The sequence below is a fragment of the Schistocerca serialis genome, chromosome 10, assembly GCF_023864345.2.
Source record: "Schistocerca serialis cubense isolate TAMUIC-IGC-003099 chromosome 10, iqSchSeri2.2, whole genome shotgun sequence".
Lineage (NCBI taxonomy): Eukaryota > Metazoa > Arthropoda > Insecta > Orthoptera > Acrididae > Schistocerca > Schistocerca serialis.
The window spans coordinates 124,216,566-124,233,966 of NC_064647.1; the positions used below are offsets into that span (position 1 = coordinate 124,216,566).

Here is a 17,401-nt window from a genome sequence, read left to right on the forward strand (position 1 = left end):
GAAACATTCCTGGAAATTTTTTTCCTGGAGTGTGTTAAGTGGGGTAGGACATCAAACTGGCCGACTTGGAGCAGGAGAGTCACCACAGGACATTTTAATTTCCACTGTCTATACCTTTACAAATAAATTCATAAAACTTTGTCAGCATGACCAGGAAGGGTTCATGATTCACGCTCGTAGCAGTGGAAGTTCAAAAATATAACAAATCTTTTTTTACATGTGAAATGTCATCATTATTTCACTTACTATTGGCTGCATTCGTTGCTATAGGTACACTTTTCTTCAGAAGTAAGGGAGATTCTTCGATGAATTTTGCACAGCGTACAAACCGTACTTACAGGTATATGAAACTCTAGAATTTTCCAATCTATTAAAAACTGTGCTAAAAATTGAGATAATTAACCATTAAATTTGAGTTTTTTCTAAACATGAAGTTTAAAATGTAACAGCTCATTCATTTTTTCATTAATTAAATAGATTCTAGAGTTGTATACACCCATAAGTATGGTTTGTATGCTGTGCAAAATTCATCGAAGAATCTGTCTTACTTGTGAATTAAAGTGTACCTATAGCAACAAATGCAGCCAATAGTAAGTGAAAAAATGATCAAATTTCACAAGCAGAAAAATTTATTTTATTATACTTTTGAACTTACATTGCTATGAGTTTGAATCCTGAATCCTTCTTGATCATGTTGACAAAGTTTTATGAATTTATTTGTAAAAGTATAGACGGTGGAAATTAAAATATCGTCTGATGCCTCTCCTGCTCCAAGTCGGTCCGTTTGACGTCTTAAGGACGCTCTCCGTATTTGCCTGGATATCTTCCATCGAGTCAATTCGCTTCCATTTCATTGAAAATTTCAGTTTAGAAAACAGGTAGAAGTCATTAGGGGCAAAATCAGGGGAATACAGCGGTTGTCGAAGCACAGCAATTTTGAATTTGCTCAAAAATTCAACGATGGAGAAGGCACGATGAACCGGAGCGTTGTCATGGTGTAGCAACCCAACTCCTGTCTCTCCACAATGCTGACGTTTTCTTCCGCACCTTTTCGCACAGACGCTCAAGGACTCATTTGTAGTATTCATGGTTAATTGTCTGTCCTCGAGGGGTAAATTCATGATGCACAACACCGGTAGAATCGAAAAAAAATCACCAACACTGTCTTCACCTTCGGCCGACTTTGCCGTGCTTTGCTCGGTCGTGGTGAACCTCGAGTCTTCCACTGCGAAGTCTGAACTTTTGTTTCAGTGTCATATCCATATACCCACGTTTCATCACCTGTAATTACCCTATTTAACAAATCTGGGCCATTTTTAGTTCGATCAGTTCTTGGCACACTTCAAGTCGGTTTTATCTCTGGTCACTTGACAACACTTTTGGAAAGAATTTTGAGGACACTCGATGCATGTTCAGAAAATGTTCAAATGTGTGTGAAATCTTATGGGACTTAACTGCTAAGGTCTTCAGTCCCTAAGCTTACACAGTACCTAACCTAAGTTATCCTAAGGAAAAATGGTTCAAATGGCTCTGAGCACTATGGGACTTAACATCTGAGGTCATCAGTCCCCCAGAACTTAGAACTACTTAAACCTAACTAACCTAAGGACATCACACACATCCATGCCCGAGGCAGGATTCGAACTTGCGACCGTAGCGGTCGCGCGGTTCCAGACTGAAGCGCACACCCATGCCCGAGGGAGGACTCGAACCTCCGCCGGGAGCAGCCGCACAGTCCATGACTGCAGCGCCTTAAACCGCTCGGCTAATCCCGCGCGGCGCATGTTCAAATCTTCCGTAACAATTGACTGAACTGCATAGAAACGTAAATTAAGTTCATCAGCCATCTTCCTAATTTACGAGCAGAGCGCACTAAGTCGCAAACTTTCAAAACATTTTCATTCGTTTTCGAGGTGGAAGGACGGCCGAAACATAGTTCATCTATTAATGATTCGTGGCCATTTTTGAATGTGTTGAACCAGACAAAAACATTTGACTGGCTCATACAATTATCTCCAAAAGTTTTTTTATTAGTCTCTAAGTGTCAGAAGCTGATTTCCCAGCTTTAAAACAAAATTTTGCACAAAATCATTGCTCCGTTTTTACGACCATTTTCACCCAGACAGAATCCGGCAACAAGCCCTAACAGACCCACACTCAACCAGCTGCCGCAACGAGCTGAATAAAGGACACGCAGTTTCCTGTCAGAAGGTGTTCAAGGACAAGGCAATGTGACACTCCCAACCCTCCGTGTACCTGCCTGGCAAACCAGTAAGCGGTAGCGGATCCGTTCTTAACACTTACCAATCACACCTCGTATATATTTATCCAACCCCTGTACTTTTCCCAGTTTATACCATCTTTCTTTTTTTTCACCCACAAGACTTTGCACCACACCTTTGTCTGTTACCATGTCAATGGCCTATCTCGCCCCCTACTTTGTACAGTATGGCGCTGCAAGCATCACACATGCCAATTGGACGTTTATTGCATGCCCTCTTCACGGTTTACAATTTTAATGCCAATCAGTGTAGTATAATGGGACGCGAAATTAAAGCGTCACCCATCCACAAGGATCAGCTCAGTTTGCAGGTAAATATAAGTTTAATTTAGTGTTTTGTTTATATATTTGCAATATTTTGTTATGTTTGTAAAATATTTGAAGTTTTGTATTTTTGTTTTGTATGTTTCATGTTTGGAGAGAGCAGCGCAACTCGCGGAAACAGCATCTTCACTGCCGGAACCAGAAAAAGAAAATTGCTGGCCACTAGACGTCGCGGGTCAGCGGCCAAAGAGCAGCAGAAGATGCTGTGACCGGGTTGTTGCGTCGAACCTCCAACATTCAAATAAATAAAAAATTTTAATTTTCCATCGTAATGACGTCACAGAAGTTTTTAGTTCATATTGTATTTTGTTTAGTTCTGTTTTGTCGAGTCTGATGTTCACATCTGTATGTAGCATATACGAAGACAATAAAACAGTGTATGCTCTAAAGCTTAAGTACGTGTTCGAGAATTATTTATGAAGAGTTACATTGAGGAAGAATTATTACTGAATTTTTCAAAGATATTAATTTTCAGAAGAGTTGGATTTCGATTTTTGAATCTTAAAGGTTTTACAGTCTGACTTTAATACGAGAAAAATAAGATGACTTGCAAGAATATAATTTTCAAGAAGAAACAAACGACATCTAAATTTCAAAAGTTTGCGCAAACCAGTTTGACTGAGTGACGTAATTTTGCACAAACGACTCAACTGAGGGTGTTTTAATTACAGTTTCGTTCAAGAATCTTTTATAGTGAACTTTAAAAGAATTTAAATAATTTTTTGAAGTGTTTTGTAAACGACGTAGGTGACTAACTCTGCACATGGTCATATTTCAAACAGAAATCATTGAGTCATACGCGTCGTAACACTACAGTAGTTGAAAATGAAGTATGTACGTCTTTGGTGGGATGAAAACGTCTTTGAGTGCTTATGATTTTTTTTTTCGGGCTAGCTGCCTCTTTTATAAATGACTTTGTTGCACATAGTCTTAGCAATATCCAGCAAAATTTCTGTCTCTTGGTTCCAGACCATCAAGTCTCCATTGTGAAGCCTCTGGTGTTCGGTGTGGTGGAGAAATTTCCCATTCCGTTTCCACTGGCTCACAAGAACGCCTGCGGCAGTTCTGGGCTCGAGTGTCCACTTGCAGCAGGGCATCGCTACAACTACACTGACGCAGTTTCCGTCAAAAGGATGTATCCAAGGGTAAACAACAAGGGCATAATTTCAACAGTCGGATGTCCTTAAAGTTTTATTCTGCATACAGAACCAACTATCAGAAGGGAAAATTAGCGCTTTTCACAGATGATACAAGCGTCATTGTCGAGCTGGTCAAAGAATCATCCACAGAGAAAATAAATTATGCTTTTGTTAGAGTTATGAAATGGTTTTTGCACAAACAAACCACCTTTAAATACAGATAATCCAATTTTGAGCTGTCAAAAATACCGCACTTACTATGAAGATGAAATGGGAGATATGATACTGCGTGAAGAGTTTGACAGAGCACTGAAAGACCTAAGTCGAAACAAGGCCCCGGGAGTAGAAAACATTCCATTAGAACTACTGACAGCCTTGGGAGAGCTAGTCCTGACAAAACTCTACCATCTGGTGAGCAAGATGTATGAGACAGGCGAAATACCCTCAGACTTCACGAAGAATATAATAATTCCATTCCCAAAGAAAGCAGGTGTTCACAGATGTGAAAATTACCGAACTATCAGTTCAATAAGTCACAGCTGCAAAATACTAACGCGAATTCTTTACAGACGAATGGAAAAGCTAGTAGAAGTCGACCTCGGGGAAGATCAGTTTGGATTCCGTAGAAATGTTGAAACATGTGAGGCAATACTGACCCTACGACTTATCTTAGAAGCTCGATTAAGGATAGGCAAACCTAAGTTTCTAGCATTTGTAGACTTAGAGAAAGCTTTTGACAATGTTGACTGGAATACTCTCTTTCAAATTCTGAAGTTGGCAGGGGTAAAACACAAGGAGCGAAAGGCTATTTACAATTTGTACAGAAAGGAGTTGGCAGTTATTAGAGTCGAGGTACATGAAAGGGAAGCAGTGGTTGGGAAGGGAGTGAGACAGGGTTGTAGCCTCTCCCCGATACTATTCAATCTGTATATTGAGCAAGCAGTAAAGGAAACAAAAGACCAATTCGGAGTAGGTATTAAAATCCATGGAGAAGAAATAAAAACTTTGAGGTTCGCCGATGACATTGTAATTCTGTCAGAGGCAGCAAAGGACTTGGAAGAGCAGTTGAACGGAATGGACAGTGCCTTGAAAGGAGGGTATAAGATGAACATCAACAAAAGCAAAACGACGATAATGGAATGTAGTCGAATTAAGTCGGGTGATGCTGAGGGAATTAGATTAGGAAATGAGACGCTTAAAGTAGTAAAGGAGTTTTGCTATTTGGGGAGCAAAATAACTGATGATGGTCGAAGTAGAGAAGATATAAAATGTAGACTGCCAATGGCAAGGAAAGGGTTTCTGAAGAAGAGGAATTTGTTAACATCGAGTATTGATTTAAGTGTCAGGAAGTAGTTTCTGAAAGTATTTGTGTGGAGTGTAGCCATGTATGGAAGTGAAACACGGACGATAAATAGTTTAGACAAGAAGAGAATAGAAGCTTTCGAAATGTGGTGCTACAGAAGAATGCTGAAGATTAGATGGGCAGATCACATAACTAATGAGGAGGTATTGAATAGAATTGGGGAGAAGACGAGTTTGTGGCACAACTTGACTAGAAGAAGGGATCGGTTGGTAGGACTTGTTATGAGGCATCAAGGGATCATCAATTTAGTACTATAGGGCAGCGTGGAGAGTAAAAATCGTAGAGGGAGACCAAGAGATGAATACACTAAGCTGATACAGAAGGATGTAGGCTGCAGTAGGTACTGGGAGATGAAGAAGCTTGCACAGGATAGAGTAGCAGTCTCAGGACTGAAGACCACAACAACAACAACTATGAATTTGGTTTACCAGATAAAAATAATAAACGGGGAAGAGTTTGAAGTTCTTAAGTTGGCTTATGGATCAAAATTTACTTTGGAAAAATGATACAGTGAGGTGACAAAAGTCTTGGGGTACCTCCTAATATCGTGTCGGATCTCCTGGCGTAGTGAAGAAACTTGACTTTGCAAGGTCCCAACAAGTCGATGACAGTCCCCTGCAGAAATATTGAGCCATGCTGCCTCTACAGCGTTCCATAGTCGCGAAAGTGTTGCCGGTGCAGAATTTTGTGCACGAACTGACCTCGCGATTGTGTTCCACGAACGTTCGATCACTCATCGTGCAGGAATGGTGTCTTTCATTAGTAATCAAAATGTCCTTGATCCCGGGTTCGAACTCTGCCATCGCTTAAATTTTGAATTAAAGTAGTCAGTAATGGCGACCGAAAACTTCTGGCATAAGAGATCACCATCATTCAGCCAACGACCATGTCAAAAGAGGGCGGAAGAGCTGATAGAGGTTGAGGGCACTCTCTTACCCTTGGGATGGGAAACGGCAACTGATGGCAGAAGAATCAGCAATGGTCAACGGCATGAGGATCCAGATGGCAATGGAACCTACTGCGTTAAAGACGCATAATACACTCCTGGAAATTGAAATAAGAACACCGTGAATTCATTGTTCCAGGAAGGGGAAACTTTATTGACACATTCCTGGGGTCAGATACATCACATGATCACACTGACAGAACCACAGGCACATAGACACAGGCAACAGAGCATGCACAATGTCGGCACTAGTACAGTGTATATCCACCTTTCGCAGCAATGCAGGCTGCTATTCTCCCATGGAGACGATCGTAGAGATGCTGGATGTAGTCCTGTGGAACGGCTTGCCATGCCATTTCCACCTGGCGCCTCAGTTGGACCAGCGTTCGTGCTGGACGTGCAGACCGCGTGAGACGACGCTTCATCCAGTCCCAAACATGCTCAATGGGGGACAGATCCGGAGATCTTGCTGGCCAGGGTAGTTGACTTACACCTTCTAGAGCACGTTGGGTGGCACGGGATACATGCGGACGTGCATTGTCCTGTTGGAACAGCAAGTTCCCTTGCCGGTCTAGGAATGGTAGAACGATGGGTTCGATGACGGTTTGGATGTACCGTGCACTATTCAGTGTCCCCTCGACGATCACCAGTGGTGTACGGCCAGTGTAGGAGATCGCTCCCCACACCATGATGCCGGGTGTTGGCCCTGTGTGCCTCGGTCGTATGCAGTCCTGATTGTGGCGCTCACGTGCACGGCGCCAAACACGCATACGACCATCATTGGCACCAAGGCAGAAGAGACTCTCATCGCTGAAGACGACACATCTCCATTCGTCCCTCCATTCACGCCTGTCGCGACACCACTGGAGGCGGGCTGCACGATGTTGGGGCGTGAGCGGAAGACGGCCTAACGGTGTAGCCCAGCTTCATGGAGACGGTTGCGAATGGTCCTCGCCGATACCCCAGGAGCAACAGTGTCCCTAATTTGCTGGGAAGTGGCGGTGCGGTCCCCTACGGCACTGCGTAGGATCCTACGGTCTTGGCGTGCATCCGTGCGTCGCTGCGGTCCGGTGCCAGGTCGACGGGCACGTGCACCTTCCGCCGACCACTGGCGACAACATCGATGTACTGTGGAGACCTCACGCCCCACGTGTTGAGCAATTCGGCGGTACGTCCACCCGGCCTCCCGCATGCCCACTATACGCCCTCGCTCAAAGTCCGTCAACTGCACATACGGTTCACGTCCACGCTGTCGCGGCATGCTACCAGTGTTAAAGACTGCGATGGAGCTCCGTATGCCACGGCAAACTGGCTGACACCGTCGGCGGCGGTGCACAAATGCTACGCAGCTAGCGCCATTCGACGGCCAACACCGCGGTTCCTGGTGTGTCCGCTGTGCCGTGCGTGTGATCATTGCTTGTACAGCCCTCTCGCAGTGTCCGGAGCAAGTATGGTGGGTCTGACACACCGGTGTCAATGTGTTCTTTTTTCCATTTCCAGGAGTGTGTGTGTCCACCGGACATGTGGGCTGGAATTGAAAAAGTGTCATGATGATCTCTCTGTTGGCGAAAGATTCCGGAGTAGTCCTCCATTCGGATCTCCAGGAGATGACCGCCAGGTGGAAGGTGACCATAAGAAATAGAATTCGTAACCAACGAAAGGAAAATGTTCTACGATTCGGGACGTGGCATATCAGAAGTTTGAACGTGGTAAGGAGGCTAGAAAATCGGAAAAGGGAAGTGGTATGGCCCATTCTAGATATACTGGGGGTCAGTGAAGTGAAACTGAAAGAAGCTATGGATTTCTGATCAGAAGAGTATAGAGTAATATCAACAGCAGCCGAGAATGGTATAACGGGACTAAGTTTAATTATGAGTAGGAAGGTAGGACAGAGAGGGTATTATTGTGAACGGTTCAGTGATAGGGTTGTACTCATCAGAATCGATAGCAAACCAGCACCGACAACGACAGTTAATGCCGACTTCGTAAGCCGATGATGAAACTATACGGTAAGTATGTGAGGATGCTGAACGAGTAATTCAGTACATAAATGAAGATAAATATCTAACAGTCATGGGGAATTGGAATGCAATTGCAAGGGAAGGAGTAGAAGAAAGGGCTGTGGGAGAGTAGGCTCAAGTTTGAGATTAGTTTGGAAGAACAAATACGCAAGTAAGTAGGATACAGATGTACTAAGGAGTGAAGAGGTACGTTTGAAGTTCTCTGAGACTATAGATAGTGGAATAATGAATGGCTCAGTAGGCAGGACAGTTGAAGAAGAACAGACATCTCTAAAAACGGCAATAACGGGAGTTGAAAGGAAAAACGTAAGTACAAAGAAAGAACCTGTGAAGAAACCATGGATTACAGAACAAATACTCCAGTTGACCGATGAAAGAAGGAAATACAAAAACGTTCAGGGAAATTCAGGAATATGGAAATACGAGTCACATAGGAATGAAATAAAGAGGAAGTGCGAGGAAGCTAACGCGAAATAGCTGCATGAGAAAAGTGAAGAAGTCTGAAAAGAAATTACTGTCGGAAAGACTGACTCTACATGTAGAAAAGTCGAAACAACATTCGGGGAAATCAAAAGCAAAGGCGGTAACATTAAGGTGCAACGGTAATTCTACTGTTAAATGCAGAGGAGAGAGCCGATACGTGGAAAGAGGGCATTGAAGGCCTTTATGAGGGAGAAGATTTGTCTGATGTGATAGGAGAAACAGGAGTTGATACAGAACAGATAGGAGACCCAGTATTAGAATGAGATTTTAAATGGGCTTTGGAGAATTTAAGATCGAATAAGACAGAAGGGATAGACAACACTCCGTCAGGATTTCTAAGATCTTTGGGGGAAGTGGCAACAAAATGACCATTCACTTTGATGTGTAGAATGTATGAGACCAGCTGTTTACCATCTCACAAGTGCGAGAATTATCGCACCATCAGCTTAACAGCTCATGTATCCAAGATACTGTCAAGATAAATATCCAGAAGGATGGACAAGAAAGCTGAGGATGTGTCAGACGACGATCAGCTTGGCTTTACAAAAGGTAAAGGCACGAGAGAGGCAGTTCTGACGTTGCGGTTGATACTGGGGCAAGACTAAAGAAAAATTAAGATAAATTCATAGGATTTATGGGCCTCGAGAAAGGGTCCGACAATATCAAATTGTGCAAGATATTCGAAATTCTGAAAAATAGGGGTAAGATAAATGGTAACACGGGTAACATACAATATGTACAAGAGCCAAGATGGAACAATACGAGTGAAAGACCTAGAACGAAGTGCTCGGATTTAAGAGTTTAAGAGAGGATGTTTTCTTTCACTCCTTCTGGTCAGTCTGTACATGGAAGAAGCAATGACAGAAATAAAAGGAAAGATTCAAGAGTGGGATTGAAATCTAAGGTGAAAGGATATCAATGATAATATTCGCTGATGACATTGCTATCCTCAGTTAAAGTGAATGAACAGTGTAATGAGTAAAGAATACGAATTGAGAGTAAATCTCAGAAAGACGAAGATACTGAGAAACAGCAGAAATGAGATCAGTGAGAAACTTGATCAGGATTGGTGATCACGAAGTAGATGGTTCAAATGGCTCTGAGCACTATGAGACTTAACATCTTAGGTCATCAGTCCCCTAGAACTTAGAACTACTTAAACCTAACTAATCTAAGGACATCACACACATCCATGCCCGAGGCAGAATTCGAACCTGCAACCGTAGCAAACCCGCGGTTCCGGACTGCAGCGCCTAGAACCCCATGGCCACCGCGGCCGGCACGAAGTAGATGAAGTTAAGGAATTCTACTACCTAGGAAGCAAAATAAACAATGACGGATGGAGCAAGAGGGCCATAAAAGCAGATTATCCCTGGTAAAAAGGGCATTTCTGACTAAAAGACGTCCACTAGTATCAAACATGGGCCTTAATCTGAGAACCCATGACCTTTGGTCCCTTCAACCCCCACGAAACCCGACCTTAATCTGAGGAAGAAGTTTCTAAGAATGTACGTCTGGAGTACAGCACTGAATGGTAGTGAAACATGGACTGTGGGAAAACCGGAACAGAAAAGAATCGAAGCATCTTAGGTGTTGTGCTATAAAAGACCGATAAGATAAGGAATGAGGAGATTCTCCGGAGAACTGACGAGGAAAGGAAATTATGGAAAACATTGACATGAAAAATGGACAGGATGATAGGACACGTGTAAAGACATCAAGCAATAACTTCCAAGGTACTAGAGGGAGCTGTAGAGGGTAAAAACTGTATAGGAAGACAGAGACAGGAATATACCCAGCAAATAATTGAGGAATTGCAAGTGCTGTTCTGAAATGAATAAGATGGCGCAGAAGAGGAATTCGTGGCGGGTCGCAACAAACCAGTCAGAAGACTGACGATTCAAAAAAATAAAGGAATAAATCAATAAATACATAAAACAAAACAAATGTTGTATGGGATTCATACTGGGTGATCTACAGGATGTTACGAAAAGGTACGGCCAGACTTTAAGGAAATATTCCTCACACACAAAGAAAGAAAATATGTTATGTGGACATGTGTCCGGAAACGCTTACTTTCCATGTTAGAGCTCATTTTATTACTTCTCTTCAAATCACATTAATCATGGACTGGAAACACACAGCAACAGAACCTACCAGCGCGACTTCAAACACTTTGTAACAGGAAATGTTCAAAATGTCCTCCGTTAGCGAGGATACATGCATCCACCTTCCGTCGCATGGAATCCCTGATGCACTGATGCAGCCCTGGAGAATGGCGTATTGTATCACAGCCGTCCACAATACGAGCACGAAGAGTCTCTTCATTTGGTACCAGGGTTCCGTAGACAAGACCTTTCAAATGCCCCCATAAATAAAAGTCGAGAGCGTTGAGGTCAGGAGAGCGTGGAGGCCATGGAATTGGTCCGCCTCTACCAATCCATCGGTCACCAAATCTTTTGTTGAGAAGCGTACGAACACTTCGACTGAAATGTGCAGGAGCTCCATCGTGCATGAACCACGTGTCGTACTTGTAAAGGCACATGTTCTAGCAGCACAGGTAGAGTATCACGTATGAAATCCTGATAACGTGCTCCATTGAGCGTAGGTGGAAGCTTACATGGGTCCCAATCAAGACATCACCAGCAATGCCTACCCAAACGTTCACAGATCATCTGTGTTGATGACGTGATTGCACAATTGCGTGCGGATTCTCGTCAGCCCACGCATGTTGATTGTGAAAATTTACAATTTGATCACGTTGGAATGAAGCCTCATCCGTAAAGAGAACATTTGCACTGAAATGAGGATTGACACATTGTTGGATGAACCATTCGCAGAAGTGTACCCGTGGAGGCCAATCAGCTGCTGATAGTGCCTGCACACGCTGTACATGGTACGGAAACAACTGGTTCTCCCGTAGCACTCTCCATACACTGACGTGGTCAACGTTACCTTGTACAGCAGCAACTTCTCTGACGCTGACATTAGGGTTATCGTCAACTGCACGAAGAATTGCCTCGTCCACTGCAGGTGTCCTCGTCGTTCTAAGTCTTCCCCAGTCACGATTCATAGGCTGGAATGTTCCGTGCTCCCTAAGACGCCGATCAATTGCTTCGAACGTCTTCCTGTCGGGACACCTTCGTTCTGGAAATCTGTCTCGATACAAACGTATCGCGCCACGGCTATTGCCCCGTGCTAATCCATACATCAAATGGGCATCTGCCAACTCCGCATTTGTAAACATTGCACTGACTGCAAAACCACGTTCGTGATGAACACTAACCTGTTGATACTACGTACTGATGTGCTTGATGCTAGTACTGTAGAACAATGAGTCGCATGTCAACACAAGCACCGAAGTCAACATTACCTTCCTTCAATTGGGCCAACTGGCGGTGAATCGAGGAAGTACAGTACATACTGACGAAACTAAAATGAGCTCTAACAAGAAAATTAAGCGTTTCCGGACACATGTCCACATAACATCTTTTCTTTATTTGAGTGTGAGGAATGTTTCCTGAAAGTTCGGCCGTACCTTTTTGTAACACCCTGTATGTGGCCAAATTGTTTGCTAGAACTGTCCAGAGAGTTCTTCAAACCAACTGTGAATAATTGTCTCCGTGACATGGCGCATTGTCATCGATAAAAATTCCATCGTTGTTTGGAAACATGAAGTCCGTAAATGCTAAAAGTGGTTTCCAAGTGGTTTCCGAATGTAACCATTTCTAGTCAGTGATCAGTTTAGCTGGATCAGAGGACCCAGTCGATTCTATGTAGACACAATCTACACCATTATGAGCCACAACCAGCTTCCACAGTGCCTTGTTGCCAACTAAGGTCCAAGACTTCGTGGGGTCTGCGCCACACTCCACCCTACCATCGACTCTTACCAATTCTTCCACGCAGCGTGGTCACGAGCCCGGGAGAGGCGCTGCAGGCGGTGTCGTGCTGTTAGAAGAGGCACTCGCGTCGATCATCTGCTGTCGTAGCTCATTAACGTTAACTTTCGTCGCACTGTCCAACGGATGCGTTCGTCGTATGTTCCACACTGATTTCTGTGCTTATTTCACGCAGTTTTGCTTATCTGATAGCACTGACAACTCTACACAAACGCCACTGCTCTCGGTCATTAAGCGAAGGTTGACGGTTACTGCATTGTCCGTGGTGAGAGGTAAAGGCTGAAATTTGCTGTTCTCGGCACTCTCTTGACACTGTGGAACTCGGAATACTGAGTTGCTTAACGATTTCCGCAACGGAATGGTCCATACGTCTAGCACCAACTACCACTCCACGTTCAAAGTCTGATCATTCCCGTCGTGTGCCATAATCACGTCGGAATCATCTTTCAAATGAATCACAGAGTACAAATAACAGCTCTGCCAATGCACTGTCTTTTCATACGAGGTTCATTCAAGTTCTAAGGCCTCTGATTTTTTTTTTTTCTAATTAACTACTCACCCGAAATCGATGAAACTGGCGTTACTTCTCGACGTAATCGCCCTGCAGACGTACACATTTTTCACAACGCTGACGCCATGATTCCATGGCAGCGGCGAAGGATTCTTTAGGAGTCTGTTTTGATCACTGGAAAATCGCTGAGGCAATAGCAGCACGGATGGTGAATGTGCAGCCATGGAGAGTGTCTTTCATTGTTGGAAAAAGCCAAAAGTCACTAGGAGCCAGGCCAGGTGAGTAGGGAGCATGAGGAATCACTTCAAAGCTGTTATCACGAAGAAACTGTTGCGTAACGTTAGCTCGATGTGCGGGTGCGTTGTTTTGGTGAAACAGCACACGCGCAGCCCTTCTCGGACGTTTTTGTTGCAGTGCAGGAAGGAATTTGTTCTTCAAAACATTTTTGTAGGATGCACCTGATACCGTAGTGCCGTTTGGAACGCAATGGGTAAGGATTACGCCCTCGCTGTCCCAGAACATGGACACCGTCATTTTTTCAGCACTGGGGGTTACCCGAAATTTTTTGGTGGCGGTGAATCTGTGTGCTTCCATTGAGCTGACTGGCGCTTTGTTTCTGGATTGAAAAATGGCATCCACGTCTCATCCATTGTCACAAGCGACGAAAAGAAAGTCCCATTCGTGCTGTCGTTGCGCGTCAACATTGCTTGGCAACATGCCACACAGGCAGCCCTGTGGTCGTCCGTCAGCATTCGTGGCACCCACCTGGATGACACTTTTCGCATTTTCAGGTCGTCATGCAGGATTGCGTGCACACAGAACCCACAGAAATGCCAACTCTGGAGGCGATCTGTTCAACAGTCATTCGGCGATCCCCCAAAACAATTCTCTCCACTTTCTCGAGCGTGTCGTCAGACAGGCTTGTGCGAGCCCGAGGTTGTTTCGGTTTGTTGTCACGCGATGTTCTGCCTTCATTAAACTGTCGCACCCAAGAACGCACTTTCGACACATCCATAACTCCATCACCACATGTCTCCTTCAACTGTCGATGAATTTAAATTGGTTTCACACCACGCAAATTCAGAAAACGAATGATTGCACGCTGCTCAAGTAAAGAAAACGTCGCCATTTTAAGTATTTAAAACAGTTCTCATTCTCGCCGCTGGCGGTAAAATTCCATCTGCCGTATGGTGCTGCCATCTCTGGGACGTATTGACAATGAATGCGGCCTCATTTTAAAACAATGCGCATGTTTCTATCTCTTTCCAGTCCGGAGAAAAAAATCGGAGGCCTTACAACTTGAATGCACCTCGTACATGTAGGTAGCAGTGTTGATTCTAAGTCTGCGTGGCAAATTGATATGTTGTGTAATTGGTAGAAGTATGAAACCGGAATTTAGTTGCAATAATTACACCTCTGTTGTTTGAAACTGATAAACAATATTTTATTAAAAATAATCTCCATTGCTAGTTATACATTTCTCCGACTTCTACAGCAGGCTATGAATGAATGCCACGCAAAAGCGAACCAATCAGCGAGCCATTTTCGTACATTTTCATACGAACATAAATGTTGTTCAGCGAGAGCGTGTCCCAGTGATGCAAATAGATGACAATCATACAGAGCCAAGTCTGGAGAATAAGCCGCGTTCCCTAATGTTTCTCAACTGAACGCCTCAATCGTTTTCCAGACCCGTTTTGCTGTGTGTAATGGGGCGTTGTTATGGAGCAATATGACATTGTGTTGCCTTTTTCCATATTCTGGTCGTTTTTCATACAATGCTCGATTTAAATCGATCATTTCCTATTGGTAGTGATCAGTGTTAACGGTTTGACCAGTTTTTAGCAGCTCATAATAGGTGACACCCATCTGATCCCACCAAACACAAAACATTGTCTTCTTTGCAAAGTGATTTGGATTCACCCATGACTCTAAAAATATATCCATTTTTCGTCAACTGTCACTATTCCATGGAGAAACGACTTTGTTTTGTATCTGGCGAACAGCATTTCACAATAATGATCTTTCGATTTGCTTGCTGTCTTTCATTCAGTTCATGCAGAACCCATTTTACCAATTTTTACACCTTTTTCATAGTTTTCAATCAAAGAGAAACATCTTTCTGCGTGACTTTCAATTGTTCCTGTTGAGTCTGAGTATCATCTTCACCCAATAAAGCCTGCAATTCGTTGTCTTCGAAATTTTTCGGTTGTTTCCCATGTCAATATCACCATTTTTGAATTTTTTGAACCACTCGTAACACTGTGTTTTCAAAATACCATGTTCGCCGAAAGCTTCGACAAGCATTTGATGCAATTCTGTCGCAGTTTTCTTCAAATGATAACAGAAACCAATGCTGTTCGCAAGTCGTAGTCCGTAGGCACAAAACTCGACATGTTTATGTGTTTGAAACAGATGCTGATGTATAGTCGTAGTTTGTAGGCACAAAACTCGAAATGTTTATGGGTTTGAAACAGATGGTGATGTATGGAACTAGGGGTTACAAGGTATTGACGTTTGTCATCAGCCATTAAAGGAAGCAGATGGTGCTGCAGACACGGTCTCACGGGTCCAATACAGACGGCTAGAACAATGTATAGGGAAATACTGGTTTCGTACTTGCTACAGACGCGATATTTAACCGACAGGAAGAAGATGCTGTGATATGCAAATGATTAGCTTTTCAGAGCATTCACACAAGTTTCGCGCCAGTGGCGACACCTACAACATGCTGACATGAGGAAATTTTCCAACCGATTTGTCATACACAAACAGCGGTTGACTGGCGTTGCCTGGGGAAACGTTGTTGTGATGCCTCGTGTAAGGAGGAGAAATGCGTACAATAACATTTCCGACATTGGTAAATGGCGTATTGTAGCCTATCGCGATTGCGGTTTATTGTATTGCGACACTGCTGCTTGCAATGTTCTAGATCCAATGACTGTTAGCAGAATATGGAATCGGTGGGCTCAGGAGGGTAATATGGAACACCATGCTGGATCCAAACGGCCTCGTATCACTAGCAATCGAGATGACAGGCGCCACGTCTTGATCCCTGAGTCAACAGATGGGGACGTTTGCAAGACAATAACCATCTGCACGAACAGTTTGCCGACGTTTGCAGCAGCATGGACTATCAGCTCAGAGACCATGGCTGCGGCTACCCTTGACGCTGTATCACAGACAGAAGCACCTGCGATGGTGTACTCAACGACGAACCTGGGTGCACGAATGGCAAAATGTCATTTTTTCGGATGAATCCAGTTTCTGTTTACAGTATCATGATGGTCGCACCCGTGTTTGGTGACATCGCGGTGAATGCACATTGGAAGCATTTATTCGTCATCGCCATACTGCCTTATCACCTGGCGTGATGGTATGGGGAGCCATTGGTTACATGTCTCGGTCACCTGTTTGCATTGACGGCACTTTGAACAGTGGACGTTACATTTCACATGTGTTGTGACCCGTGGCTCTACCCTTCATACGATCCCTGCGAAACCCTACATTTTAGCAGGATAATGCACGACCGCATGTTGCAGGTCCTGTACTGGGCTTTCTGGATACAGAAAATGTTCTACTGCTACCCTGGTCAGCACATTCTCCAGATCTCTCACCAATTGAAAACGTCTGGTCAATGGTGGCCGAGCAACTGGCTTGTCACAATACGCTAGTCACTACTCTTGATGAACTGTGGTATCGTATTAAAGCTGCATGGGCAGCTGTACCTGTACACGCCATCCAAGCTCTGACTCAATGCCCAGGCATATCAAGGCCGTTATTATGGCCAGAGGTGGTTGTTCTGGGTACTGATTTCACAGGACCTGTGCACCCAAACTGAATGAAAATGTAATCACATGTCAGTTCTAGTATGATATATTTGTCCAATGAATACCCGTTTATCATCTGCATTTCTTCTTGGTGTAGCAATTTTAATGGCCAGTAGTGTATATACACTACTGGATAAGAAAGTGAGGCACATGGAAGGGGATGATGAAAAGAAATGAAACTTTGCAAGTTGAGAGGATATGCAACGTTATTTCAGTGATTAGAAACTCAAGTCAAATTTACAAAAAAAAAAATTTGTTGGCGTGCACTGATTTGATTGGGAAGGGTGCCACAAAGTCAGGGTATCCTCTCCTAAGGCAAACTAGCTCACAACTGTTGTAATTCTTCCTTGACATCCTAGATACTGGCAATGGATGGAGTTGACGTATGGTCCCTCACACATTCTTCCAGGGACAGACATCGTGATGTTGCTACCTGTGGGAGTACCTCAATAAAATGCAGATATTTCAGAGACGTGTGTCATCTGTGGACATGAATTGTCCTGTTGCAAAAGGCACCAAGATACTGTCACATGAGAGTTAACGTATGAGAACTCAAGATGTCCATGCAAGGGTGCCCCTATGAATGCTTGTATGGGAGGAG

The 17,401-nt window shown here is 43.8% G+C and overlaps 1 protein-coding gene across 1 annotated transcript in view; it reads left to right on the forward strand.

Moving 5' to 3' along the window:
• Positions 1 to 17,401, forward strand: part of LOC126424911 (NPC intracellular cholesterol transporter 2 homolog a-like) — a 96,502-nt gene that overhangs the window by 58,450 nt on the left and 20,651 nt on the right. The window contains exon 3 of the mRNA XM_050087753.1: positions 3,575 to 3,750. Coding sequence (XP_049943710.1) covers positions 3,575 to 3,750 — 176 coding nt within the window. The remainder of the gene's footprint in view (positions 1 to 3,574; positions 3,751 to 17,401) is intronic.